Source organism: Protomyctophum parallelum (assembly GCF_964188405.1).
Source record: "Protomyctophum parallelum genome assembly, chromosome: 1".
In the NCBI taxonomy this organism is placed as follows: Eukaryota; Metazoa; Chordata; class Actinopteri; order Myctophiformes; family Myctophidae; genus Protomyctophum; species Protomyctophum parallelum.
Window position 1 is genome coordinate 40,389,479 of NC_139697.1, and position 27,431 is coordinate 40,416,909.

Consider the following 27,431-nt stretch of genomic DNA (forward strand, 5'->3'; position numbering starts at 1 on the left):
GGCCAGCTTTGACCTGGGCTGTAGCTGTGACGATGAAGTCAGTGGAGTGGAGGATGTTGAAAAAGACATGCAATGATGCAATGCACGCCACGCACACATGCACACATACGTATGCGTTAGTAGTGTTTGTGCCAAAGTGTTCATAGTTAACGTTATGTGTATTTTTATCAGTTAAAGCTGTGGTCTGTAAGATTATGTCTTTCCAGGATTTGAACGCAGGTATTCCTGTGTCTGCGTTTTGCTAAGACGACCGCTTTGACTGGGGAGATATTGCACTTTGAGCTTCAGGCAATGCTACTAGTCAAGCAGTACAGTAGACTACGTCCTACCCGACACCAGGGTCTACATTTCTCGATTGTGTGGAGTAAAGCAGGGGGACCGCCTCACACTACTGCAGATGTGTCTAGTTGTATTGTAATAACATACTCGACCACACAAATTGGTCAAAACAGATTGCGGCTTTAGGTGCGTTACATTACATGCAAAGTAGAGTTCACAAAACACAATTTAGTCAGATTCATTCTGCATATTTTGTCTCCCAAGATAATCTTCAGTTTGAATGTGTCTTTGGAAGGTGAATCACAACATGCGATGTCTGATATTACCTGCAATCTAACTGGCAACAATGTGTGTTTCATTGTTGTAGAATAAGGTGGAGGGGATCATTGAGGTGTTCAGCCCTGCCCCAGATGGAGTCTATGCTTTCAGTAGGTTTGGAGCTTTCATGGATAATATTATGCACAATAAAAACATATAGGCCCAATGGTCAAGGAATGTGTCCTTCAAGTCCTGCCGTTAAGATAAAACATCAGCTAATGACAGTTTCAATCTTAATGACCTGTTTTCTCTCCCAGACACCACCCACCTGCCGTTTGGTCGACCAGCAGTGCTGTATGAGACCCAGTACAGCCTGCTACACCATGTGGACTTTATTAGTGGATATAGTAAAGAACTGGCCATGCCTCTCTGGACAGCATTCACACTATCTAAACAGGTAAATACACCTTACCTACGCAAACACATGCACAATTATTGCACATGTGCGCAATAATCTGTGTCTAATTTGACATCTCCTGACATATAGGCCATTAGGCCACATTTAGGGACAATTTCGTACAGAAATGTGGCCTAGCTGGTGAGGCGCGTGAGCATGTGTTTTGCAGCAGGCCAGGCCATGCTTTACACAGCTTTACCAGATGGTTGTGCGTGCAGGAACATGCTCACAAACATCCAAACACAAACAACACAGGGTCAGTAACACCAATAAATGTACTTACCTCGCCCTGCAGGCTGTTTATCAGACGCTAACATAAACAGATTGCGTAACACTTTCCAGTTTTATAAGGCACAGCTGCACATATAATTGTGCACAGAGGACACACACACATACACATGCACACACATCACACATGCATATGCATTTTAGGCAGGCCATTGTGGACATTGGTCGTGTGTACGTACATTGGTACGTACAGCCTCTAACCCACACACATTGTGTGTACATACCACCCTATACTGTACACAATATGCATCCTGTAGTGTATTGGTACACACATATGGGTGACGGCATGCACACAAACACTCACTTTTGTTCACACACCCATACTGTGCATACTTTACTTTTAGTTGTACACATTAGATATACCAGTTCACGTATGAACAGCGAACAGGGAAAGTCTGCTATCTTTTAATATGTTCCACACAAATGGACAAACTTCAATCAGGACTCTCTGAAACTGGTTTGATTGCATGGTCTCGATAGAGACACACTAACACTTGCATCTCTGGCATTAATGTGACGTGGTTGAAATGTTTATTGTTTTTCGTTATATGTGTTGTGTTTTATTAGCCATGGTTCACATGACGCTCGTACTTCACGAGCGTCATGGCTTAACTTCCGCCTGTTTTACGTGATCGCTACATTTACATTGTAAACGTGTACATACACATTCAGATTCCAAATATAAAGTACTCGCCACATGTGCCACGGGTGTTTGCTGGTACAGTGATTAGCATTGCTGCATCCCGCTGCAAAGCATTTTTTTTTTTCAACTACGCGCCCCTATCAGTCGGGAGGAGTGTGGCACTTGGTGTGTTCGATATAGGCATGCTGACCGCACTGCCAATACAGAGTAATAGGTGAGTGCGCTCCCGGTGTGCAACTGTGAATTTCCCAACGAACCCTGTTTGAGAAAAGTAGGCGGGGCGCTCGGATAAAAAAGCTTTTTATGCAGTTGCGCCATGACTGTCATGATAATCATGACAGTCATGTTTCAGGGCTAGTGTTTTATATGCTGTGATTGGGGTGTCCTTGAAAATAAAGATAGTCAGCATGCACGCGTCGCACACACGCGCATACACACACACACACACACACACACACACACACACACACACACACACTCTTACACTTCACTGGTCTCTCTGTCCTTGCCTCAGGTGGATTTGAGTCCTCTGCCGGAGGTGTCAGTGAGCAGTGAGTGCATCAGAGCGGACCCCCGAGTGTTTCCAGAGCACAGCCAGACATGTACAGCCTACAGCCTGCACCACACACTGACGCATGGCTTCTTGTATCCACCAGGTGGGTTGCTGTTGTTGTTCACATCTGTGAAGTTTGGGCTATAGAGCCGAAGTCCTGGCGTCACTTGCTCATTCCCTGGTTCATGGAAGTGTATGGAGAATAACATGGGGTCATCTTAAAATCGTCTCATATAAGAATTGTGTTCCAAAAATAAACAAACTGTCTCGGCAAAACTGTCGGAGAGGTGGCTCTGTATCGTTTACGACATTCAGTCATATTTCATGTAGTCTTTTTCTAGTGAAAATGTAACTAATTCAGCAGCAGTAACAATCGTGTTGTCTCTCAGCAGCAGTAACAGTAGTGTTTTCTCTCAGTCAGTTGATTCTTCATATCCATATGAGTGAAACGGTTGGGATGATGTGTTTATTTTTCAAACACAGTTCTTATGAGGCGATCTAAAATCCCCCTATGGGGATTACAATGCAAATAAAAAAGTACTCTACCAATATTGGCGTCAGACTTCGGTGCTCTATGGTTTCACCTAAATGCCTACACAATTCCAAGCCTAATCATAGGTCTCTCTCTTCATACTGTACGCATATGTCTACACATAAAACTAAAAACATTATAAAATAAGAAACAGAATTGTTGCACTGACTACTATGATTTTCTTCTTTACTTTTTTCTATGTGAAAATGTGTGACTCTTTCCATGAACAGAGCTGGCCACCTCACCCGAGTCCAAATATGATGCGTCCCTCATCACCAACACCGTCCCCATGTATCCTGCCTTCAAAAGTAAGTGGCACTCTTCCTTGCTTGTCTTCTTTGCAGTGAAGGATAGTGCTATTTCCGTCCTGCACATTAAATGTAGGACGGAAATTAAATTCCCATTGACAATGAATGGAGAATTTATGTCATATGTGTCTGAGCAAATCGGTATTTCTGTTAAATTGCCATTGACAATGAATGGAGAATTTATGTCATATGTGTCTGAGCAAATCGGTATTACTGTTAAATTGCCATTGACAATGAATGGAGCATTTACGTCACATGTGTCTGAGCAAGTCGACATGTTACGTCATGATGATGTACGATGATAAGAGCGCCCCTCACTTCACAGGGGTGTGATATTTGTTATTGTAAGTGGTAGAGCTATAAGTAAAGGCATTACTAATGAAGGTTTGCAAGGGACAAGAACACATTCACAAAATCTCCTTGCCCTCTAGCCCTCCTAGTCCAGCCCCAGTTAGTGAGGACAGGATTTTGGGGAGTTCATTAACACCTTTTGTGCTAAGGACGTGGATGCACGTCTTTTCTAATAAAACCGCGGGGTGCCTATTGCGTGTATTCTTTTTTGCCATGCCTTCAGTGATCCTAGAAATGTTTCGCGCATGTGCACTGCTGTTCACTTCCTTGTTTACGGCCCGACTAAAGTGGCTCATAATTCTAAATCTACAGCGCTCTCCATGGTTTTGATCAAAACGGCAATGTTCTGTCTTCATTTCTGACTTAACCTAGCATCTCGTTTGGAATATAAACGCTTCTAAAGAGACTTTAGATGTGACAGCGCAAGGTAGTAACGGAATATTATGGGGGGGTATTATTTGCGGGGTAATGGAAGGCGGGCTTTTCAGAGTAAAATCTGCCCAATCTGCTTGGCACTATAGTGCCATTATAAATCGATGTTGAATTGTTTATATGTGCTGGCATTTCTTTCTTTCTTTTTCCAGTCTCATGATTTTGTTCTAAACTAACTTGCTTGGACAAAATAAAGGATGATGATGATGATGATGGTGACATTGAACTGTACAGTAAACCAAAGTTTCTGGGACGAAAGTGGTACTACAAAGTGAGAACCTAGATAGACGTAGTGGTCCGGAAGAGAGAAAGGGAGAGAAGAGGAAGGCAGTCTGATGAGGTCAGGTCTAAGAGAAAGGACAGCCTGACACCCATTGTCTCTGGAGAGAGAAGCAACTTATCTGCTCTCTCTCTCTCTCTCTCTCTCTCTCTCTCTCTCTCTCAAACACACACACACACACACAGACAATCTCTCTCTTTCTGCTCTCTAAACACACATGATCACGTGCACACAGAGGATTTGTTCTTTATTTATATGGATGTGGAAAACAATGTAAAAATGTGTGTGTGTGTGTGTGTGTGTGTGTGTGTGTGTGTGTGTGTGTGTGTGTGTGTGTGTGTGTGTGTGTGTGTGTGTGTGTGTGTGTGTGTGTGTGTGTGTGTGTGTGTGTGTGTGTGTGTGTGTGTGTGTGTGTGTGTGTGTGTGTGTGTGTGTGTGTGTGTGTGTGTGTGTGTGTGTGTGTGTGTGTGTGTGTGTGTGTGTGTGTGTGTGTGTGTGTGAGACGTGTGTGTGTGTGTGCCACATAAGCATTGGGGTTATTCTACTGACAAGCTGCGTGTTGATTAGGTTTCATCCCTCTCTCCCCCTCCCTCCCTCCCTCCCTCCCTCCCTCTCTCTTCCTTCCCCCTATCTCTCTCTCTCTCTCTCTGATCTGAGCTGACGTCCTCTCCCCCAGACCTTTTTGAAGTGCTCGGCTCTTTCTCCTTTTTCAGTCACGGTTCCCATTGGTCCTAGAAGCACCTTCAGTCTAAGTTTTTAACGTTTAATCTCTATTGACCACCTGGCTGGTTTCTGTGTTTTTCTCTGACAATACATTAGGTATATTTAACTATATCTTGCCTCATTTTCTGTGCAGGAATTTGGGCCTACCTCCAGTCGACGCTTTTGAGACGTTACGCTGAGGAGAATAACGGTGTCAACGTACTGGTTGGACCCGTGTTTGATAACAACTATGACGGCCTCAGAGACACTACAGAGCAGATACAAAGGTACAACTCCCCCGCTCGCTCAGATCAGCCAACACAGTCAGGGATGCTGGCAGAATATTCACAAAAACAACCGGGATGACGCCCCACATGTCCAGACTCTTCTCCATTCTGACTACAAAACTATGGAATGAACTTCTCATTGCAATCAGAACTGCAGACTCATAGTCCCAATCTTCAGGATACATCTTAGCCTGTAGCACTTGCCGTAGCACCTGCCCTAGGCTCGACGACCTTACAGGCGTATGCAATGGCTAAATGTATGTAATTTACTGTAGATTGTATTTTATGTAGACATAGCACTCGAGTCTAGTGTATACTCATAGTTTAATTGTACAGATATTCTACTGTTAGACACATGTTAGGTTCTTAACTTACTGATGATTCTTGATGACAGAGATATAGAGATATACTTTATTAGTCTCCCGAGGAAGAAATTTGTCTTAGACAAAGGGCCCGCATGCAAGCGTAGCCCTAGTCCATGTCGCCACAGTGCAGCGCCAAATACATCTTTCTTGCATCATAGAAAAAAAGAAAAAGAGACTATATTTTATGTATTTGATGTATTACCATGTGTTGTTGTTCTTGCTCTGTATTAAGAGCGTCTGCTAAATGCCTAAATTGTAAGATAAGGGGGCCACACTTACTGCGTAGAGCAGCATGTGCTATTTTTTAATAGCCAACATCGAATAAATATGAATAAAAGGGTTCAAATGATTGTGATGTGTTAACATTTTGCTGGGGACCCCTGGCTGGAACCACCTGGGGGTCCCCGGACCGCACTTTGAGAACCACTGGCCTTAGCAGTGGTAGGCAAAGGTGGCCTGTGAGCCAGAACTGTGGCCCGTGGCCCAGGTGGCCCCTGAGCCAGAACTGTCCTCGCCAGCATTCATATCTGGTTTCTATTTGTTGACTGAAATTCAATATGTTTAGTTATAGTTTTAGTCATCATAGCTTCGTTTTTTTAAATAATAGCTAATAATATATATAGTGCTGCTGTAGTGGTTAGTGCGTTTTGTAATAATAATAATCTATAAAGTAACTAGTAACTACGGTTTTCAAATAAATGTAATGGAGTAAAAGTACAATATTTGCCTCTGAGATGTAGTGGAGTAGAAGTAACAGTATTGGAAATAGGTAATACTCAAGTAAAGTACAAATACCTCAAAATTGTACTTAAGTACAGTACTACACGTTGTATCCAGGAGCCTCGCCTTCCGTCCCCAACCACTACTACATGTTGTCTTCTTGTATCCTCTGTAGTTTCTCAGGATTGAAATTAATTGAACATTTTCACAGTATGAAGTATGAAGTCAAGTCAATACAAAAAAGTCAATACAAAAACTGTTACTGTGGACACACCATGATTAAAGAACCACTTCACCACTTTTCGACCTATCTTCATATAATTGGTCCTCACTAATGTTCATGATAAAATAGTACTTTTATTCCCTCATAGGAGGGCCATGGGCAGTTCGGAAACCCAACCACCGGTGACATCATCGTTAGACAGATTTCTTTAATATGTTTAGATTTTTATTATCGTGAGGACGGTGGCTTCCATTTTCACATTGGAACTTTTCAGGAATAGGAAGCCTGCCGTTTCTATTAGCTTGGATTCCCCATCGATGATGTCACTGGTGGACAGGTTTCTGAACTGCCCACAGCCCTCCTATGACTATGAGACACAGACTGAGTAGAGAAAAATTGTGCTATTTTATTTTTATCATGATCATGATGATTAGTGAGGACCAATTATACTAGGATAGGTTGAAAGGGACAGGGACCACCATTTTCAATTAATTACAACATTTAGTGACATACAAATATGCACTTCTATAAAAACAGGAAATCATCATATAAAGAAAGAAAGGAGACTCGCCTCCCGAGTCCCGTCCCCACCCACTACTACATGTCTCCTTGTGTCCTCTGTAGTGTCTCAGGAGACTCGCCTGCCGTCCCCACCCACTACTACACGGTGGTGAGCAGCTGCCAGGAGCTGAACCAGACAGTGGAGGAGTGTGACGGCCCCCTCAACGTCTTCTCCTTCCTCATCCCCCATCGAGAGACCAACCACGAGAGCTGCAATGTGAGTGCTCGGCCACCGGGTGGCAGTATACGGCTATAAGTGTTGAGTGGCTGTGCTTGTAATAGCAGTGGTGGAAAAATAGGACTCTGCAATGTAGAAACGCTCTTTTACAGGTAAAGGTCTGGTAAATTGACTTGAGTAAAAGTACAAAGGTAATGGCACCAAAATATACTTACAGTATCAAAAGTGTACTCATTATGCAGAATGTCCCATTTAACAAGTTGTATGTCTAAAATGTATAAAAGATCTTTAGCAGATGTACAAGCTCACAACGTGTCGCAACACATTGTGAGCTTGCAGAATGGTAACTAGTAAATAAAGTGCAACATTTCATGCTGATCAGTCCAACTGTTCCAGAGAAAAGATCCACACGGACGGACAGACAGATGGACAGGAGTGAAAACATAGTATCCGGCCTTCAGCCGTCCGGCCTAATGGAGCCATATAAAAGTGAAATAGACTTAGGAGAGGAAGTATGCATATTATGAAAGGGAGATGGTGATGATTCAGCAGTTGAAGGTCTTGTAAGTGAGTCATTTGAACATTTTTGACCAGTCATGGTCAGTCACTGACTGTGAGTGAATGAATCAGCTTGTGAATCAATGACAAAGCGAATCAGATAAAATGTATCTGATTCGCTTTGTCATTGATTCACAAGCTGACAACCATAACATTTAATGTTATGGTTGAGAGCTCGGTGTGAGTCAAGACCTACATACTTATGATGTGTCGTCCTCAAAGGCAGTGGTTTCTACACTGGGGGTCTACATTGTTTTCTCACTCATCAGTAAACAAACTAGCATAGAGTATAAGTGTATGCAGGGCATCTGCACATTTCTAAAGTTACAGTTTAAGGAACGTAAAGACCTGTTTAATACCAAATTGTCAAATATTATGTAAGAAAGAGGAAAACATTGTCAACATTGAATTGGCCTCAGGTCTAAATGGATTAACCCATTTAGACCTGAGGCCGATTCTAAAATCGCCTTCTAAACCCTAACCTAAGGTTTCCTGAGGTTACCATCAGTTCATGTTAGGACCATCAGTGCATGTGCATAATCAACTTTACAACGTGGAAAGACCCCAACAGATGGATCGGATGAGATGAGATGGGATGGGATTTCCACCTCTGCGAACATATCACCTTTCCTCTCTGAAACATGCGGAAAGAAAGCATTGTTTTGCTCTTCCTTACCACTTTGAAGGAACACATCTTGTGGTGCTCCATTCCTTCCAGGAAACAAACTGAAAGAGTATTATTATCTCCTTCAGTGTGTCTGCCTATTAGCCCATTCTGGGCGGGAACCCCATTTGGTGCGGACTTACTTGACTTAGTCCTCTTTACCCTGTTGAGGGGCATAGGGCGTTCACCAGAGCTCTCCATCTCACTTTGTTCTGGGCCTGGGCTTTTGCTTCCTGCCAGCTCATTCCAACTGAATTGAACTTCCTTACCGCTCTATTCCTTCCAGGAAACAAACTGAAAGAGTATTATTATCTCCTTCAGTGTGTCTGCCTAATGTGCCTATTATTCTGTCTGCAACCTTACCTAATAGGAATGCACCTCCATGGAATCTCATTAAATGTTCAGGAACGGCAAAGGTCAAAAGCTTTTTTATTTTATTTTTTATCTCCAATTTACTAGATCAGGATTTGGGGTAATTGAGTCAAGCTCACGGAAAAATGTCAAAACCTATTTTTCTTTATCTTCCAAACTGAGAATAATTGTCTTTCTGTTTTGAATGAATCACATTCACAGAAGATCAGTGAGCTTCAATGTATTGGGTTCAAGGTCATTGGACAAAATTGCAGTACATATTCTCTATTCCTGTAAAACAGACAAATTCGAAGTCACAGATGGTCTTTCATCTGGCCTTGTGTGATTTTGAAAGGTCAAACTCAAGGTCATGGTACCTCAATGCCAAATGTGTGCGTATGTGTACATATTTTATGTTTTAAGATGGCAGAGTTTGAAGTATAGTGGCTGGCACCATTTATTATTTAATAAGATAGCATTCCACTGTGCCAGACCACACCTTGGGCCATGTTGCGACCGGCGGAAGTGCATTTACAGTTAATTTAACATGAGTGTACAATTGATCGGTCACTTACGTGTCCATTTGGTTCCATTTGTTCACTTTTGGAGTTAAATTAACACTCAGGAACATATGCTTGGTTGTGGGAATGGGCTATAAGTGAGGCATGGAAACTTATCTGTCAGCAGGCTGCCAGCTAATGAAAATATGACTCCCATGTCCTGCATGAACTAATGCAATGCTTCATCTATCACATGTCGTCATGCCTCTCAACCACAGTGTCCTGTCACAGCAATGAAAAGCAGCGTACCGCAAAAATGCAAACCAAAACATCTTAAAAAAAAGGAACCAGCCGTGGCGAGACGCGAGAAACAGACTCATGAGACCAGTAAGGATAAACATATATCATTGCTGGGCAGAGGTCTGTCTCAAGACTATGACTTGGCCTTTGTCCTAGACCTTATCTACTGCCTCCCTACTGCTTGTTGTATCTGTTTATTTGACTCAGCCTGGTTAAACACTAAATTCTGCATTCACTTGATATACTGTACTGTAGGCACATGGTAAATGGCAAACTGGATATTATATTTTAGTGGTCACAGGCTCACAGCAGACGCAGTTGCCGTGCAAAGTAAAAAAAAAAAATGTTTTGCCATCCTCCACAAGGGACTCTACAACTGGCCTATATACTTGACCAGGGTCACAACAGAGCTATTTTCATTTCACACAGTGCCTTTTTATAGGTTTCACAATCAATGTGTCAAAAGGCAAAAACACCAGCCAGAGTGTCATTAAATGTCAACCCAGTACATGCAGTTACACATTGTTGCTGTAGCATTCTATGGCAAAATATGTCACGAACATTCTATGAATTGTCATAACTTTGTGTTTGTAGTGAGGACTGAGTGAATGAATAATGGGCATAATTGGCCCAATTATTATACTTTCATCTAATGGTGGTTTTGTACTACTTGAGCAGACTCTACTTCTAGTATTTCTCTTTGATCAACTTGGGCTGGAAGATGGCTAAGAAAGAAAGGGGGACAGACAAATAGGGAGGAAGGATCTGGCAAGATGTGATTGCCTGATCAGGAAACCATTATTATGACAGTAAAGAATATATATCAAGATTTCCTTGGGCTAATTTCATATCCTCTCTAAGATGAAGCTGCAGACTGGAATGAATGTCACTCACTCTATCACATGGTCATTTTAGGTCACATCTGCTTTATTTCACAGTACTTTTTTTTTTTACTAATATATTTTTTATCCCACGATTTTTGTAACCCATTTTTCACCCCTGTGTCAATCATCTAATGTGATCCTGGGCTCTACACACCCTCCACCAACCTAGTCCCCATATATGGGGGACAAGGGGAGAGCAACGGACTTGAACTCATGCTTCCTTCATGCCTGAGTGTCCAAGTTGCTCCTTTACACCTGACAGGGGGGGAGTTTCCCTGGTTGGACTTAGCGCGTGGAAGGAACACGTTATTCCAACCAGTTCCGTTCCCCTCCATCAGGCGCCCCGGCTGGCCAGGGGGAGGCAGTTTAGTGACCAGGATTTATTTCACAGTACTGAAGTCAGAATAGCAGACAAGAGAAGGGTAGACTCTTTCCCGTTGTTTTGCAGATGGTACAGACAGTACATTCTTAAAAGTTCCATCCATTATGTGAAGTCATACAAGGCACTCTGAATGCATTTCTTGAGTTGTAACACTGTGCAAAGTTGTGTTATGAACTGGAGTTTTGAGATTCAACAAGCGGGGCACAGTCAGAATTTGATCTAATTCAGCCATCCTACTTCATCACACACTGAAGGCCAGATGGTTGGAATGATTGTGGTCTGTAATGCACAATGGACTGTTAAAAGTATCCATTCTGAGTGAGAGTACTATTTTCTTCATAGATGTTGACAGTTTACAAGGACAACGCACCACACGGTCAGAGTGCAGTGCTTTCCCAATGTCTGTAGAACAAACCTGCAAATACCGCCGAGCACTAGTTGTTTGCCTCTAAGGAATTTACGAAACTTGATTTGGATCGATATTACCTTTCCTCTACTGTACATTGCTGGATTTTAGCTCTTTCACTATTTACCTGTTGCTCTGACAGTCACCACATGACATAGTTTCATCTAATCACAATAGAATGGCAAGATGGGACATGTATTTGTACTAATTTACACTATAGAAGCTGCAGTGCGTTTGTGCGTGCATGCATCCCGTGTGCGCATGTGTGTGTGTGTGTGTGTGTGTGAGAGAGAGAGAGATGTGAATAAGTATGAAAGAGCGAGATAAAATACCTAACTTTTGACCCTGTTACTGATTATCTCTCTCTTTCAGTGTTATTAGCTGTAACATTTATATGCACTGTCCCCTGGTGGTGTCCACCCATTATTCCGACCTCCCATAATTCCCCCCAAAAATACCCTTAGCCTCTCATAGGTACCGTTTTATAGACAATATTAAACCCGAAATCCCAGGCGCCCCGGGCCGGTCCTGCGTACCCCCCCCCCCCCCCCTTAATGGTTTCATTTACACTCTGTCGTTGCTTGCCGAAAATAGCTTACAACGCGCCACGACACCCCAAAGTACAAATCAGGCTTTACCGCTGGTCTCTCTTTGTTCTCCGCAGAGTCCCGAGGACGAGTCCCAGTGGGTGGAGGGCAGGCTGCAGCATCACACAGCCAGGGTCCGAGACATAGAGATCCTGACGGGTCTGGACCTGTACCGGGCCACCAACCTCACCTACACCGACGTCCTGTCCCTCAAAACCTACCTGCACACCTTTGAGAACGACGACTTGTAGAAGACATGGATAGATTCATATAAATATATATATATATATACATTTACATGTACTCGTGGACAGGTAATTGCAGACATATTCAGTACACGGACATATACGTACAGTACATGTGTGGGCACAGTGGCACACGCATGTCCAAATGCGCGCACACACACACACTCACACTCTCACACACACACACACACACACACACAAACGCATGTTGAAACCCCTTTCCCGTGCTGTTTCCACAACTGTCTCTTCTCTTTTCCGGCTGATCTTCTTGTTGTATATTTTTATATATATTAAAGTAAATCATATTTATTATGTATCAGAATAACAATAGCGCCAGTGTTGCAGTACTGATCCAAATAAATGCACATTTGACCGTGCTGCTGTGACAGAAAGTATGAGTGGTATAGGTGTTGGCCATTTTGTGGTGCCATAGATATAAAAACCCATCCATTCGTCCCATAGAGATTTCAGAAAATAATAAATATAAATTATTTTAAGCCTGGAACCAAGCCATGCAGGCTCCTGCTGAATCATGACATAAAACGCTTGATTGATTCTGTGTCCAAACATATTTGAATATTTAATTATATACTACAGTTAGTAAATACCCTTATTTTTGCCATTTTTATTTCTTTCTTCTTTTTTCTTTACACAGAATCAAATGTTTTATGAACATGATTCACCAGGAGCCTATTTGGTTCCAGGCTTAAAACAATTCATATAAATATTGGGCATGTTTTAGGTCAGCAGCCTAGCATAATACAGTACTAATGTTGCTATTGTCTGCAGTATCATTCTTCTACATTCCGTTATATAGCAGCTAGCTTTAATTGACTATCGGTGCTTTGACATCGTTGCCATTAATGTGAATGCAGTGTCAGTCCGTTTGAATTAGGCTTGCAGACGTTACCTTATTATATGATAAACATAAATGTGTACACCCTCGACCATACTACTTGAAATGTAATTCAGGTTTTTGCCTATGCCCCTTATTCACCATATTCAAACGGTGGCCATTTTGCGCACAAAGTGCCACCTGCGGTGGCATTTCCTCCCAACCCACAAATATGACGTGAGAGCAAGATGCCTATAGGCTGGTACGGCTTTATTGAGAATGGGAGTGTATGGTTTTCTGCACAGGAAAAGATTCTGAGTGCCTTATGGGGTTTTAGGTCGACAACTGCAATCTCAAGTCTTCTCATGCATACAGCATATTATAGTCTGTGTTAATTTGAAACTGTGTGAGGCAGGAACACATCCGTACAGTACAGTAGCAGTCTCGACAAGAGAAGACAATTATACATACCGGTACATACACTTTTTGTAGATATAGCTGTGATAGACAGCTGTGGTTACTTCAGCCAGGGCAACCTGGCATTTGTGTGTAGAAAATATTCAGGCTACTTTCCATGAAATACACCAACCAGGTTGATCCAGCTGTGTGTCACTGTTTTAATCCACTTCATTCCGTCATGAAGGACATGTAAACTCAGCAACAAAAGTTCGGAAACTTAACTTTGGTCCATTATTTCTCCACTTTTATAATGCCAATTCGTATTGTATTTTATATCATTTTAATTGTTGCTTAGTCACCTTTACAACGAGGTATAGATTGTAAAGATCAGGTGTTCATGGAATGAGCAACACAGCTAAACGTGTGGGGTAACGCCTCCAAATAATTTGCCAAGTGCTTGGTATTCAACCCTTGCTTTGAGTTGCTGCTTAGTGAATTGGATGATTGCACTCTCACACAGTAATAAGGAGGGAAAAAAACATATTGGCCATTTTTACACTTTATTTATTTTACACTCAGTGTTAGGGAACTCTGTAGCGGGTGGAAGATCCAAAAGCAGCTGCAATGAACAGCTTGGTACCATGCTGGTCACCAAGCAAGTCATCCAACGTGGTTCTGTTGGTCACACTAGCACTTACAGCACACCCAAGCTGATCCCACAAGTGTTCAAATGGGTTGAGGTCTGGACTCACGGCAGGCCATTCCATCCTCTCCACTCAAAATGCTGGAGGTAGGCTACTCTGTGATGATCCTGGCTCTGTGGGGGGCTGCATGGAGTGTTGTCATCCTGGAGGATGGCGTTATAGGTCCCAGATTCTGAAGATATGGGATCGCCGCTGGCCCCAGAATCTCATCCCATATCTCACTGCATTGATATTGCCTTCAATAATGACAACTTCAAGTTCTGTCTTGCCTGTGAAAGAGATACTGCCCCATACCATAAGTTAATGAAGTGTAAAAATGGCCAATATGTGTTTTTTTCCCCTTACTACTCCAATCCATAGCAAATGGTTGAATACCAACCACATGCCATTTTGGCAAATTATTTGGAGGCGCACACGTTTACTGTAGCTGTGTTGCTCATTCCACAAACACCCGATCCTTACAATCTATACCTTGTTGTAACGATGACTAATCAACGATTAAACCAAGCTTTTGTTGCCTAGTTTATTATGCAAGGCTAGGAGACATGCTTGTTCAAGAAGGATTTCAAACATGCAAAAGAGGGGTGAAGCTTGAATTTAGGAAAGTGGTCATATTTACAACACGCAATACACGTATGTGTATTATTCCATAGCCCTTCACAATGTTTTCTCATTGGTTCAGTGGTTTATATTGTGCTTAAAACTGACATTTTCATCTAGCATGCTTGTTAAAGCCAAACATACAATGAAATAGTGTTTTTGAAGAACTCGTTTGGTAATATTTAACAATAATAAGAGGGGTCCTCAGATCAATTAGGAGAAATTGTAGCCATATCTCCTGACATATAGTAGTTATATTACTAGAGCCTAACCATTTCCCTTCAATAAGACAATTGTACTTATTCTAAGCTTGTACAGTACAGTACACTACGCCCAAAACGAGTTAATCTATATTCTAGTTGGAGCAAAACATTCACCCTTAAAATCAATTTGTTGTTGTGAAGAGGGGAGAGTTCAAAATGTTGCCTACATGTGGTAGCCAATTCTTACTATAGGCAGTTGAGTTGTGTAGTGTATTCTTGGCTTAGGTCAAAATCACATCACGTCATCATTTCCTTCCCAGGCGTCCATACAAAAGTGATCGCATCGAGTTATTAACAAGTCTTCCATTGTTCTTTTTTACGGGTGCTATGCCATGTATGAGTTTTCATGTATTTGCTCGGGAACATTTGTTTTCCATCCTTAACTGTGCATTAACTTGTGATCTCAATAAATTCTTATAATGTTGCAGGGGGTGTTTTGTCATGTGTGTCAAGACCTAAAGTGAATAAAATGTTATTTTGTCTATATGGCAGAGTATGTTAATACTCTATCTATATACAAATGTTTTTTTTAGATGATGCGTACGTGTGTTTACCCAAAGTGATAACAAACCCAACAGCACTGAACATAGATCGAGCACCACCCGTGAGTCACAGGTGGTGACAACATCTGCACTCCTTTGTGATATCAATGACGTTCACAGCTGACCGTGTTCTCACGCTCAGCTGTTTCCATAAAGACTACCAATGAACAATAAACTCAGGTTAGTCATTACAATGATAACGGTATCAAATGGAGATAAATGGATCCCTGTGTGTTTCACTGTTTGATCAGCTGGGGGGGGGGGGTAGTTGCGACACATTGTGAGCTTGTAGATCGGCTATCTTCGTACTGTACGTACAGCCCTCTGTAATCTGATCAAATAAGTATAGGATCTAAGTGATTTTTCACACAGATATCAGATATCAATATCTGAATTTATTTGGATTTATACACATGCCCAACTGGCAGCATGGAAAAGAAAACATAACATTTTCAGTCTCAAGTTTACACCCCAAGGTGTCCAATACTTTCTTGAGAAACTCAAACTCAGTCTGACTCGTACCGGAAAAGAAGCGGCAGATCAGTAGGATGTGAATTTTTCTTTGAAACATATACCTCTAGGTTCTCATTCTCTCTGTTGGCTCCAAAGTAAACACAAATTGTCTAAGTAACATAATGAGCGAGGCGAGTTGAAAGACTTTCTTCCTAATCAGCCTTGCCATGTTGATCTTTTTTGGCCTGTAAATTGGTAGGCCTACAGTATGTTGAAGTTTCTTACATTCTGAGCGAGTTCTACCCTAAAGATCATGCTGAATTTAAGACATGTCAGAAGCAGACCACTGGCATCTTGTACAACCCCTAATTTCTGATGATAAATAATATTCCTGTTACATGTGCTACATTGTATTCATTTTCTGGTTGTGCAGATTTCAGTCTTGAAGGTTTCTAACAGAGAATGCACACATTTCCTATAGAAAGTATTCTGTGTTATTGAAACAGTGACTCAGCACCCGCTTCGAATGTTATCAACCGATAATCACCAGTAGGTTTATCACTTTGAATGCAATCCAGCCAGCAGCCTCGCCTGGAGCCTTAATTGTTGCGATTAGGAAACACGGAAGTGAAAATTGATTTACGACTGATTTACGTGGCTGGCTTCATGACCGAATCCCTGGCTGGGAGATCATGACTACCAGCAACCAGCCTGTGGTACTACGCGCGTTGTCAACTGACTACGTGGCCGGTTAAGACTGATATGAGTTTAGGGGACTTACGTGGCTGGTTAAGACTGAGGTTAGGGTTAGATTTAGTGTTGGGGTTAGTAATATCGGACAACGCGTGTCGTCGCTGGGTTTATGCGTCAGTAAAACAAATTGTTGGGTGTGAGCATTGGCACAATCATGAAGGCCTTTATAGTTGTCAATATAAAATAACATTTAATATTTCTTTAGCCTTTGAGTTCTTTCCTTATCATGCAAAAACACAGACATATTTCACCCATTGTCTATTTTATTGGATTATCTAGTGGACTATTTAAATGGAAAATAGAACAGCAGAGAAATCACTCAAGTGGCAGTAAGCAAACTACTGCATTTGACCTGTCCCCCACAGGTGCCAGTATGGGACCACATAACGTATTGGCACAATTCACTGGCAATCATGAAATGTTACCTTGCTGATAGCATCAGAAATGTTTCGGCTGGAAGGTGCCGACAGTATCTAAATTTGGTGTGTTTGTGACGTCAGACCACAGCAGTCTGACTATATAAGTTGACGTAGATGCAATTGGAATTGCACTTATTTCAAGGACAACCTAGGCAATGCCAGAGACTCAGAGACTAAGAGAACAGCAAACCAATAGACACTAACCAACGGACACTAACCAACAGCCACTGACTGGCAGATAGACAGAACAGACAGAGAGAATGCATCTACCTACTAGGATGACACTCCTAGCATGCTGCGCCTCCATGCTGTATGTACTGTATGTGCTGCTGGTTGGCCCGCCTTGGTACCAGGTGCTCGTTGCCACGCTCATCTTCTTCCCCACTGTGCTCTACCTGGAATCCTCCAGATCCCAGGTAAAAGAGACAGAGGCAGTGAAAGTGGGTGGGCAGACGAAAAGTGGCACCAAAAACAAGAAGGCCAAGAAAACCACCATTGAGAGTGATAGTATCAGCCTGCCTGAAGAGACAAAGCCAGTAGCAACGGGTGAGCTTTACGTATCAGAGAAAGAGGGCAGTGATGAGGACGGGGACGGATCTGATCAGAAACCCTTCAAGACCACCCTGAAGGCTCTGTGTGTTGCAAAGGAAACTATTCCAACCATCTATGTGGACTCACAGAAGGCAGGGGAACGCTGGGCAGTAATCTCTAAGAACCAAATGAAGAACGCTAACAAAGCCTGGAATCGCCAGCTGTTGATGATTGCAGCCAAAGACAAGAAGGAGGCTGAGGACAGCGGGTGTAAAGAAACGGACTTGCAAGAGGCCAAGGTAATCATTGTTGAGAAGGATACCGTCCTGGAACCAAATACGGATAAGATACATCACATGGTTACTGGTTTCCAGGCACGATTGAGCGCGACCGAATCCCTGGCCGGAGACAACTTTACCAAGATGGCTGCAGCGGAAAGAACTATCAAGTACCTCCAAGATACAACTATCAGTTACACCCATGAGCAGAATGCCAACAAGCTGGCCACAGCGGAAGAAAATATCAATTACCTGCTAGAGCAGAATAAGTACCTGCAAGAGCAATATACCAACATGAATGACCGGTTTGATCAGATGGTAAACCGGTCTCGGAGAGCTAACCTTCTGCTGGTGAATGTTCCAGAGGACAGTGAGCATGGCCAAAGTACAATTAGGTTTGTGTCCAACCTGCTAATAGAAATCATGGGCAGAGAGGTCTTTGATAAAGCTCCAGAATTGGACAGGGCACATCGAGTTGTTAGCCACAAACCCCAAGTGGGACAACCCCCTCGCCCCATCGTGGTGGCCTTTCACTGGCTCCCGGAGAAAGAGAAGGCAAAGCAATGGGCCCTCACACATGAGATGAGGTACAGGGGATGCAAACTGAGGCTTTATCCGGACTTATGTTTGGGAACGGCCAAGAAGCGTGCTGCATTCAAACCTGTTAAGCAACTGCTATACGAGAGAGGGATACAATTCAAACTGCTTTACCCTGCGACACTGAGAGTCATGCTTAAGAATGAGACGTTCACATTCACCACACCTGAGGAAGCCCGCAAGTTTTATGATAGCCTTTCAGACATTTCCGGACAACATTTAGATGAACAAATGTTGCGTAAACGTAACTTTCACTTTATTAACAACTCACAAAGTGGGTTCTATAACTGATGTTGTTTTACATGTGTTGCTATGTGTTGCTAAATGTGTTGATACACGTCTAATCTGACGACTGTGGATCAGAGTAGACTGTTGCTTTGTTTGAAAGTTCATAGCCCGCATACAGCACTTGTCACTGGACCAAAAGTTTTTTTTTCTTGTGTTATTAAAAACAAAATCAAAAACAGTAATTATTATCGAAGCTGTTTAACCTATGTTAAATTGCTTGTCAAACTAGGCTACGAATAGTAATTTGTCAGCACTGTATGGGGGAATAAGGAAAGCAGATGAACAATGGTACTCTAATGATGAATAGGATGCTGTGACTGTGTTCATAGTTTGAAAGAGGAATCTGATTGTGTTGGAGTTCTTATTGGAGGGTATTGATTTTGCATATGCTACATGCCTGCCTGTCACTTGTGGTGTACACAAAATACAGTTGAAACTGTACAGTCAGTATCACCCATATGGACTTTTCCCCCCCTTTCCTTTCCCCACCCCACTTTCCTATGCCCAGGTGTACCACGGAATGTGATGATTTGATTGACTGAGCACGGTATGTGATGATGTATGATGATAAGAGTGCCCCTCATTTCACACAAGTGTCGTTTTTTTTCTCATTCCCTCAACTTCCACATTCCCTCCCCTTGCCATCATGGTTCCAGCTCTGTGTATGAAATGATAATGCCATACGCAAGATCATTAAGGACCCCCAAATAGCCATAGCCGTATGTCCCCCACCCATTGCTTTAAAAAAGAAGAAAAGAGAAATGTAGCCAAAAATAGATCTACAAGCTCACAACGATCAAACGAACAAAAAAACATTTGAAAATCTTTAACTCTTTAGACTTTTTTTTTTTATTGTTTAAAAAAAGATGTGAAGCATGGACAATATACATAGGGATGTTAGATTAAAGGTGGTTAAACTGGCACAATTATCTGATGAGTTGAAATAAAAAATGTAATTGAAATTGAATTAAAAGTATATTTATCCATCCATCTTCAACTGCTTATTCGGGGTCGTGGTCGCGGGGGAAACAGTTCCAGCAGAGAGCTCCAGACGTCCCTCTCCAGAGGAACATATTAAGGGGATCTCGAGGTGTTCCCATGCCAGTATGGTCCTTGGTCTGACCCGGGGTCTCGGACCAGTAGGACATGCAGTGTAGGACCTCCCTAGGGAGACACTCAGGAGGCATCCATCTGGTCCTTGGTCTGACCCGGGAGGGTGTCCGACCCTATAGTAGGACATGCAGTGAGGACCTCCCTAGGGAGGGTATGTGATCATCCATATTAGATGCCCGAACCAGCTCTCCAAGCGGAGATTCAGCGGCTCTACTCCGAGTCTCTCTCTTGTGACTGGACTTCTCACACATCTCTAAGGGAGATGCCAGCCATCCGTCTTCATGACCACACTTCCCTGACCATAGCTGAGAGTATAGGAATGAAGATTTCTCTAATGTATGTGTGTATTTTTTTTATGATTTTTGTTTTCTTTTTTTGGTGGCAGGTGTTGGCGACACCTGGAGGCTCTAGGCACTGTGGGTTGCCTTCGGGCCTGCATCCTCCTTCCTCTGACCAGAAGTGACTTCTGGTCGTTTTTTGTTGTTTTTGCTGCTGAACACCTATTCTCTTTTTTCATTTGTTTGACATTAACCCATTCTGACCTGAGATCAGATTCATCCGAGGTTTCCACTGGACACACACTGGGTCTGATGAACCCATTCTGACCTGAAATCAGATTCATACGAGGTTTCCACTGGACACACACTGGTCTGATGAACCCAGTCTGACCTGAGATCAGATTCTAAAAATGTCAGTCGTTCTTCGATTTTTTTCAAAAATAGCAGACCTACAAGCTCGTAGTGCGCCACTCGGTGGCGCGCTATGAGCTTGTAGATCTGCTATTTTTCAATAGCTAAAGCATAACATGATGCCAACACCAAAATGGGTGCCCGGTCAGAATGGGTTAAATGTTTATTTTTTATGATACTACTCCACCACACCTCAGATTTTTTTTTTTGTTATTGTCAGCTTTATTAGTTAGCCTACTTTGTTGATTACATCATTAAAACAAACATGCAATAACTGATACAATATTGTATATTAGGCTATCTAATTGCATTTCAAGATTTTCACTGTAACTATATTTTGATAGCATACCTGCTATTTAATCAAGTATCATTTTGAATGCAGGTCTTTTAGGCTACATTCTGGTGTTGCCTTTACTTATTACTCTATACATTTCTGTGTACAGAATCTTTCATTTAAAATGTTTATCTAGATTAAGAGATTAGGGATATTATTATTATTATTATTATTATTGGGGATCAAGCATGAAGGGGCGAAGTTAATTGTTTTCGTATTTGTTTCGCAGTTATGGCAGTTATGGCATTGTTCGTATATTCAGTGTTTCGTTTGGAAATCTGGTGCGCCCCGGGTGTGCTGAGTGTCCGCACTGGCCGGCCCTACTCAGAAGTTGGGGTTGTTCATTTTGGGTGCATTCTCTTGAGCGCTCCCTGGGGGCAAAATGTATAAGCTAGCAAGGCAAGCATCCTGCCGACAGATTCAGTAGCGCAGCTCGGAATCTGTTCTTGAGGGACTAGCAAATAGGAGAAAGGTAGAAACGTGAGGTTATCTATTAAATCAGTTACTAAGTTATCTAAAGCCACTCTCACCTTGTTCCAGAGGTCAGTATAAAGGCCACACACACACACCTGCACATGTGTGTGTGTGTGTGTGTGTGTGTGTTGGTGTCTAGAACAGGGTTTTAGACATGGGTGGCGAAAATAGGAGACGGAAGCTCATGGTAAGTAAAATATACCAATGCTACAGGGGGCTAGACTTTTAGCCACTGTAACAAGTGCTGCTGTATAATTGTATGTTAAATAGCTTTGGTGGGACTGGAGATTCATTTTGAAATAATGTTTAAAAATTCAGACTGTTGACTTTTTGGATTTGTTGGGCTGCAACAAGCACTGCTTTTGATTTGCTACTGCAGGCCTCTTTTAATTGATTTAAAAAATCATTTAAATGGCAATTTGACTAGTGTGTAGTAGTCGAACAGGAGGGTCTCCTATAGCTTAGTGGGTCGAAACCCAAAAGAGAGATTAGATGTTTGCACAGGACCAAAACTAGTGAAAATTGCAGATCTACAAGCACACCATGCAGGCTTTAATTGCGCAGCATTGCAAGCTTGTAGATTGGCAAAAGATCATCGGGATTGGGATTCGAACCTGAGACATGGCATTGCAACCTAAGGTTGCACCAGCGGGTGCACAAGTCAGATATTTGAGCTAAAAGTGATGTTGGCTGCCAGTGTTTTACTGTTGTAGTAGACTGATCAGGAATTTCCAGAAGAACAATGAATCAATTAATTAATCAATCAATCAATCTTTTGGCCTTACGGCATGCTAGTGGAAAGAACATGGTGGTTACTTTATTCTAGTGTTCTTTGATGCTTTTTTGACCAGATGCTCATAGCTGAAAGTTTGCTGACAAAACCATAGCACAGATTTTACTAGAGGTTACATGTCTTCTTCTGAAGATAACACGTGTGCTTGTGCTTATTCGTGTTTGTGTGCGTGTGCACGTGTGTGTGTGTGTGTGTGTGTGTGTGTGTGTGTGTGTGTGTGTGTGTGTGTGTGTGTGTGTGTGTGTGTGTATGCGCAGTGGGCTATGGCTGTAGTAGCAGGTACTACAATCCTGGGTCTCGGACTGGGCTTGGGTCTTGCCCTGAGGGACTGTCATAATAATACAGGTATACTGAAGACTCACATGCCTTAATATATAGCAGATGGATATGAACACACACACACGCACGCACGCACGCACGCACACACGCACGCACGCGCGCGCACACACACACACACACACACACACACACACACACACACACACACACACATTTGTTCTTTATTTGACTACGCAAATTACAGTACATTTTACAGGGAAACAACTATAACGGGGTTGACAGTTCATGGGCACCTACAGTATAAGGATACACATATGGCACCTTCTCCTCCACATAGACAAACTGCATAACAGTCGAAACAGAGCAGTATATTTAACAAGTTGTTGGTTTTGCTCTTTGTCTTAATTGCCAGCTATTGTCGTAGTCAGTTTATGTACATGGCCCAGGCTTCCAAATATTATTATGAAAAATCTACATCGATTCTCAAGGTTTGTTATGATTCAAATGAATGGTTGGTACTTGTGTTGAATGTTTATCTTAAAATGCCTGGTCCATGCACAAATCAAAGACACAGGCTGCCACCTCCAGAATCAGGACCACATTGTGTCAACAAAAACATCAGGTGTATTTGGACTGTTAGTAAAGATATCGCATACACAACTAAACCAATCACACGCACGCACGCACGCACGCACGCACGCACGCACGCACGCACGCACGCACACACACACACACACACACACACACACACACACACACACACACACACACACACACACACACACACACACACACACACACACACACACTTTTCACACTTTTTCAGACCAATCAGAGTCTGAAAGTGACGAAGGGTGTGGCTTCAATCTAAAGTCCCTTGCGAATTCAATGGACGCATACCAGCTGAGCCTCATTAAGCTAACAGGCCACTTTCTGCAAATGATTTAAACCACAACTCATGAGTCATGAGTGACACTCACATCACTGCAAATATCACCACTCACCCTACTCGTTAGTACGGAGCCCCTGAATGGCCATGCATTCAAAATATATTTTATTACGAGATAATATCTTGTACGGACGAGATATTATCTTGTACAGACAAGATAAAATATATTTTGAATGCATGGCCATTCAGGGGCTCCGTACGTTTGTACACACGCTGCCACAAAATGCTGTGAAACTGTAACCATTATTTGTGTGTCTCTGATAGAAATGGGAAAAAGGATCCTTAAATCAAGTAGGCCTATACTTAAAAGACCTATAGCCAGGCATGCTTAACTCGATGATGCCTAAAACCATCTCAAGCTGGACCACGCAATTTCCCAGTGAGCTGTTACGGTACTTGTGAGTTGCCACAAACAAAATAGTTTAATAAAGTAGTGTGTTTGTTAAGCCTCCAATACACTACAATAGTTTTGACAAGATCTTGGAAAGAGTTTTTAAAAGGCTGTATTGTGTAGGCCTAGTCTAACTTTGTCTTTGTGTAGGGAGGTTTTAGTGTCAGGATGTTAGATGTGCTAGCCAACCCTTTTTTATATATATATTTTTTTTTACCAGGCAAATGGATGCCTGTTTTACACTTGCTACACCTGTAAACCTGTGATGTGACTGACAAAGTAGATCATCCATGGTTCACATGACGCTCTGTCATGATTATGTCATGTTTCAGGCTTCTGAAGTAACAAAGTCAAATAGTCTGGCAAGTCTGCAATGCAGTGACCGATAGGAAGAAAGGTAGAAACGACGTTATCTTATCTATTTACTGTACTTACTAGTACAGTAAGTGATAGCAGCAAGTGATTAGTAAGTGATTTTCACATTAAAAGCCACTCGTGCCTGCAGGTCCAGAGTTCATCTCCTATATAGGTATCCTACGAATCATCTGTGGGAGTCCGGTTTTGAACTTACAACCATGCACCTTTGATCCATTAAAATACCATACTTATTTTATAATGGATATAGACTAAACACAGTATTAGTGTCTCAGTCCCTACCTGGCTCAAAATAATTACAGGTTCTGCAGCTGATTAAAGGGAAGGATTACCCGTGGAAGTTTTTGCCCCATACCCCCCCAACTCAAACATGCACAGTCAGACATATATCTGCTACATGTTGCTCACTGTTGATGCTCGAGGATTGAGCTCGAATTAACACGAAAGGTCAAACTACAGCAACAACTTTCTAATTATCAGTTCCTTAGAGATATTAGAGACTCTAATTTTAATTTATGAAGCCTTACGAGGCCACTGCATGGTCCCATTTCCTTTTGCATACTTTTGGTATAAGTCACATTTTTTCTATACTTCATCACAACAGATTTCCGTCAAGCAACACGGCCTGAAGCATACATCAGGCATTACCCATCATTCCCTTTCTCTTACTACCCTTGTCTTTCTATACCTCTCTCCACTGCACTAACGAGACGTAGCTTGCGGAGTTAGTTCATGCAGACATGCTCGAGGGGGTTCATGCCATGATCAAAGGCGCATACTATACTCAAGGGGTTAACATGCTGCATTACTATGTGGGCGTATAAGTGTGTGCAAGTCCCACACGTCATTCGCCGATGCAGCAGTCAGCTGACCAATTGGCGGGCTACTTAAGCTCACTAGACTGCATGCTCTTCCTGCCTTCCTCTGCATATGGTTCCTAGTTGTATGCAAGAAAGCTTTCTTGGGCCCAGGCCGTGGCGTGGCGGTCTGGGCGCCGGACTGGTGGTCCAGTCGCGGTGTGCCGCGGGTTCGACTCCCGGACCCGACACGGCCTTTGCCGCATGTCATCCCCCCATCTCTCTCCCGTTTCCTGTCGGCCTACTTTCTGTCCCTTAAAAAATCAATAAAAGGCGTAAGCCGCAAAAAAAATATCTTAAAAAAGAAAAAAAAAAAAAAGAAAGCTTTCTTGGTTGTATGTGATGTTTTTCTCCCACCACCACCCCAGCACCACCGGTGGGCTCTGCTATTTATGCCCCCCATGGGGGGGGTATTGTATATCTATCTCCCTGTTTTGTTTTTTACAGTGGATACATCCTGTAGGAATCGCTGCTACCAGCCCTTTGATGACAAGAATGCAGCCTGCAGCTGTGACATGCAGTGTGGCACCAACCACAACTGTTGCTATGACTACCATGACATCTGCCTGCAACCTAGTGAGCCTGCCACCCTGATAATTGACCTGTTGACTAGAATTTATTTATTTATTTAACTCACTGGTTACCTTGTCAGGCAGTGACATCCCACCCTGACCAAGCATTTTCTGCCTCTTTCTTATTTTATTTTACAATTTGGCTAATGTTTGACCAGTTTTTATTGTATATAGTTTGTTGATTTCTTTCGGCGCAGTTCTTGGGAGTATTTTATTTTTACCCGGTTTGATTACTTGCCTGTAACTATCAGTTTATCATTCTTAGTTTTATTATCCAATACTATTTTTTTTTTTGTTATTCATGAATTGCTAAGCTTATACCTGGTGTGTATTTCAGCCCAGCAGTGGGAGTGCAGCAAGCTGCGTTGTGGAGAGAAGAGACTGATTGGGAGCAGTTGTCACTGTTCTGATGACTGCCTGGCATCAGGAGACTGCTGTACAAACTACAAACATGTCTGCCATGGTACTATACTGTAGAGAAACATTGATGCCATGGTAACGAACTGTAGAGAAACATTGATGCCACGGCATGATAATAACGTCGAGAACCGCATTCAGAATATGTCTGCCATGCACAAATAGAAACGTTCAGAACATGTCTGCCATGCTTTCAAAACATGTCAACCATGTGGGAAATGGAGGATACAGGCACATATCCAAGTCTTGGGTCTGAGAGGCTATATCTCATGGTGGTCCGTGGCTAAAATGCCAAATAAATAATGGGCCTTGATATGAAAAGGGTTGAAAACCACTGATCTACATGATCATATACTACAGCAGCACACAAAAGCAGAAGAAGTAGCAGATCCACAAGCTTGGAATGTAGCATGAAGTGACACGTTTTGAGCTTGTACATGTAGATCTGCTACTTTTGCTATCTTTGAATTTGAATCCTGAAAGGTACGTTTTGGACCCACCGGTATTATTTGAGCTTTCCACTCAACAATGAGCATGAATGAACAATAGTTGCCTAGGTACACCTTGTTTTTGTATTGCCAGACTTGAATCGGCCATTCATTTACACATGTCATCATTGGCATTAAAAATATATATTATAATACAACAAATATTTTAACATGCAATCTTTTGTGTGTCATTTGTGGCTTGGTGATTTGCAATTAAGACCACTGCTGTCTTTTCCCCCCCAACACTAACCCATCAGTCATGCTCTTGTCTGCATTTGTTTATTTTTCCAATGCAGGAGAGACGGAATGGGTGGAGGATAAATGTGCAGACCTCTCAACACCCACATGTCCAGCAGGGTAAAAATAAATAAAACTATACGTTAACTGATGATGAATTGCATCAGCATGTCTGATGACCCAAATGTCCACTCTGTTTTTTCCCCACACACTACTTTCACTTTTGTAAATACATCTATATTTTGCATCCAATATGAGCCTCTGCCATTTTTAGTCAGTGTGCAGGCTTTTGTACTGGACAGGTTTGTACTGGACTCATTCAGGATAGATGCATGATGACTGGAGCAGGGGTCTTCAACAGGGGGGTCCGGGGGGTCCTCAGAGAGTTAATATAGGGGAATCCGCCAAATCTTTGTGTGATAGGATTTATTTTTTAACATTAACCACTTGAACCCTAGCATCTCTATTCTGAGGAATATTAGCCGAAAATAGCAAGCTCACGACACC

At 42.4% G+C, this 27,431-nt stretch overlaps 2 protein-coding genes across 2 annotated transcripts in view; both read left to right on the plus strand.

Annotated features, from left to right (window-relative positions):
* The window catches only part of enpp2l (ectonucleotide pyrophosphatase/phosphodiesterase 2-like), a 32,313-nt gene extending 19,958 nt beyond the window's left edge, over positions 1 to 12,355 (plus strand). The window contains exons 19-26 of the mRNA XM_083786347.1: positions 7 to 37; positions 647 to 707; positions 855 to 994; positions 2,440 to 2,581; positions 3,241 to 3,318; positions 5,238 to 5,370; positions 7,303 to 7,456; positions 12,127 to 12,355. Coding sequence (XP_083642473.1) covers positions 7 to 37; positions 647 to 707; positions 855 to 994; positions 2,440 to 2,581; positions 3,241 to 3,318; positions 5,238 to 5,370; positions 7,303 to 7,456; positions 12,127 to 12,300 — 913 coding nt within the window. The 3' untranslated portion in view covers positions 12,301 to 12,355. The remainder of the gene's footprint in view (positions 1 to 6; positions 38 to 646; positions 708 to 854; positions 995 to 2,439; positions 2,582 to 3,240; positions 3,319 to 5,237; positions 5,371 to 7,302; positions 7,457 to 12,126) is intronic.
* A 5,185-nt stretch (positions 12,356 to 17,540) lies between these two features.
* LOC310870444 (venom phosphodiesterase CdcPDE) overlaps positions 17,541 to 27,431 on the plus strand; it is a gene marked incomplete at both ends in the record, with an annotated part of 29,406 nt that continues 19,515 nt past the window's right edge. The window contains 5 exons of the mRNA XM_083781675.1: positions 17,541 to 18,658; positions 20,455 to 20,528; positions 25,658 to 25,786; positions 26,120 to 26,245; positions 26,984 to 27,044. Coding sequence (XP_083637801.1) covers positions 17,541 to 18,658; positions 20,455 to 20,528; positions 25,658 to 25,786; positions 26,120 to 26,245; positions 26,984 to 27,044 — 1,508 coding nt within the window. The remainder of the gene's footprint in view (positions 18,659 to 20,454; positions 20,529 to 25,657; positions 25,787 to 26,119; positions 26,246 to 26,983; positions 27,045 to 27,431) is intronic.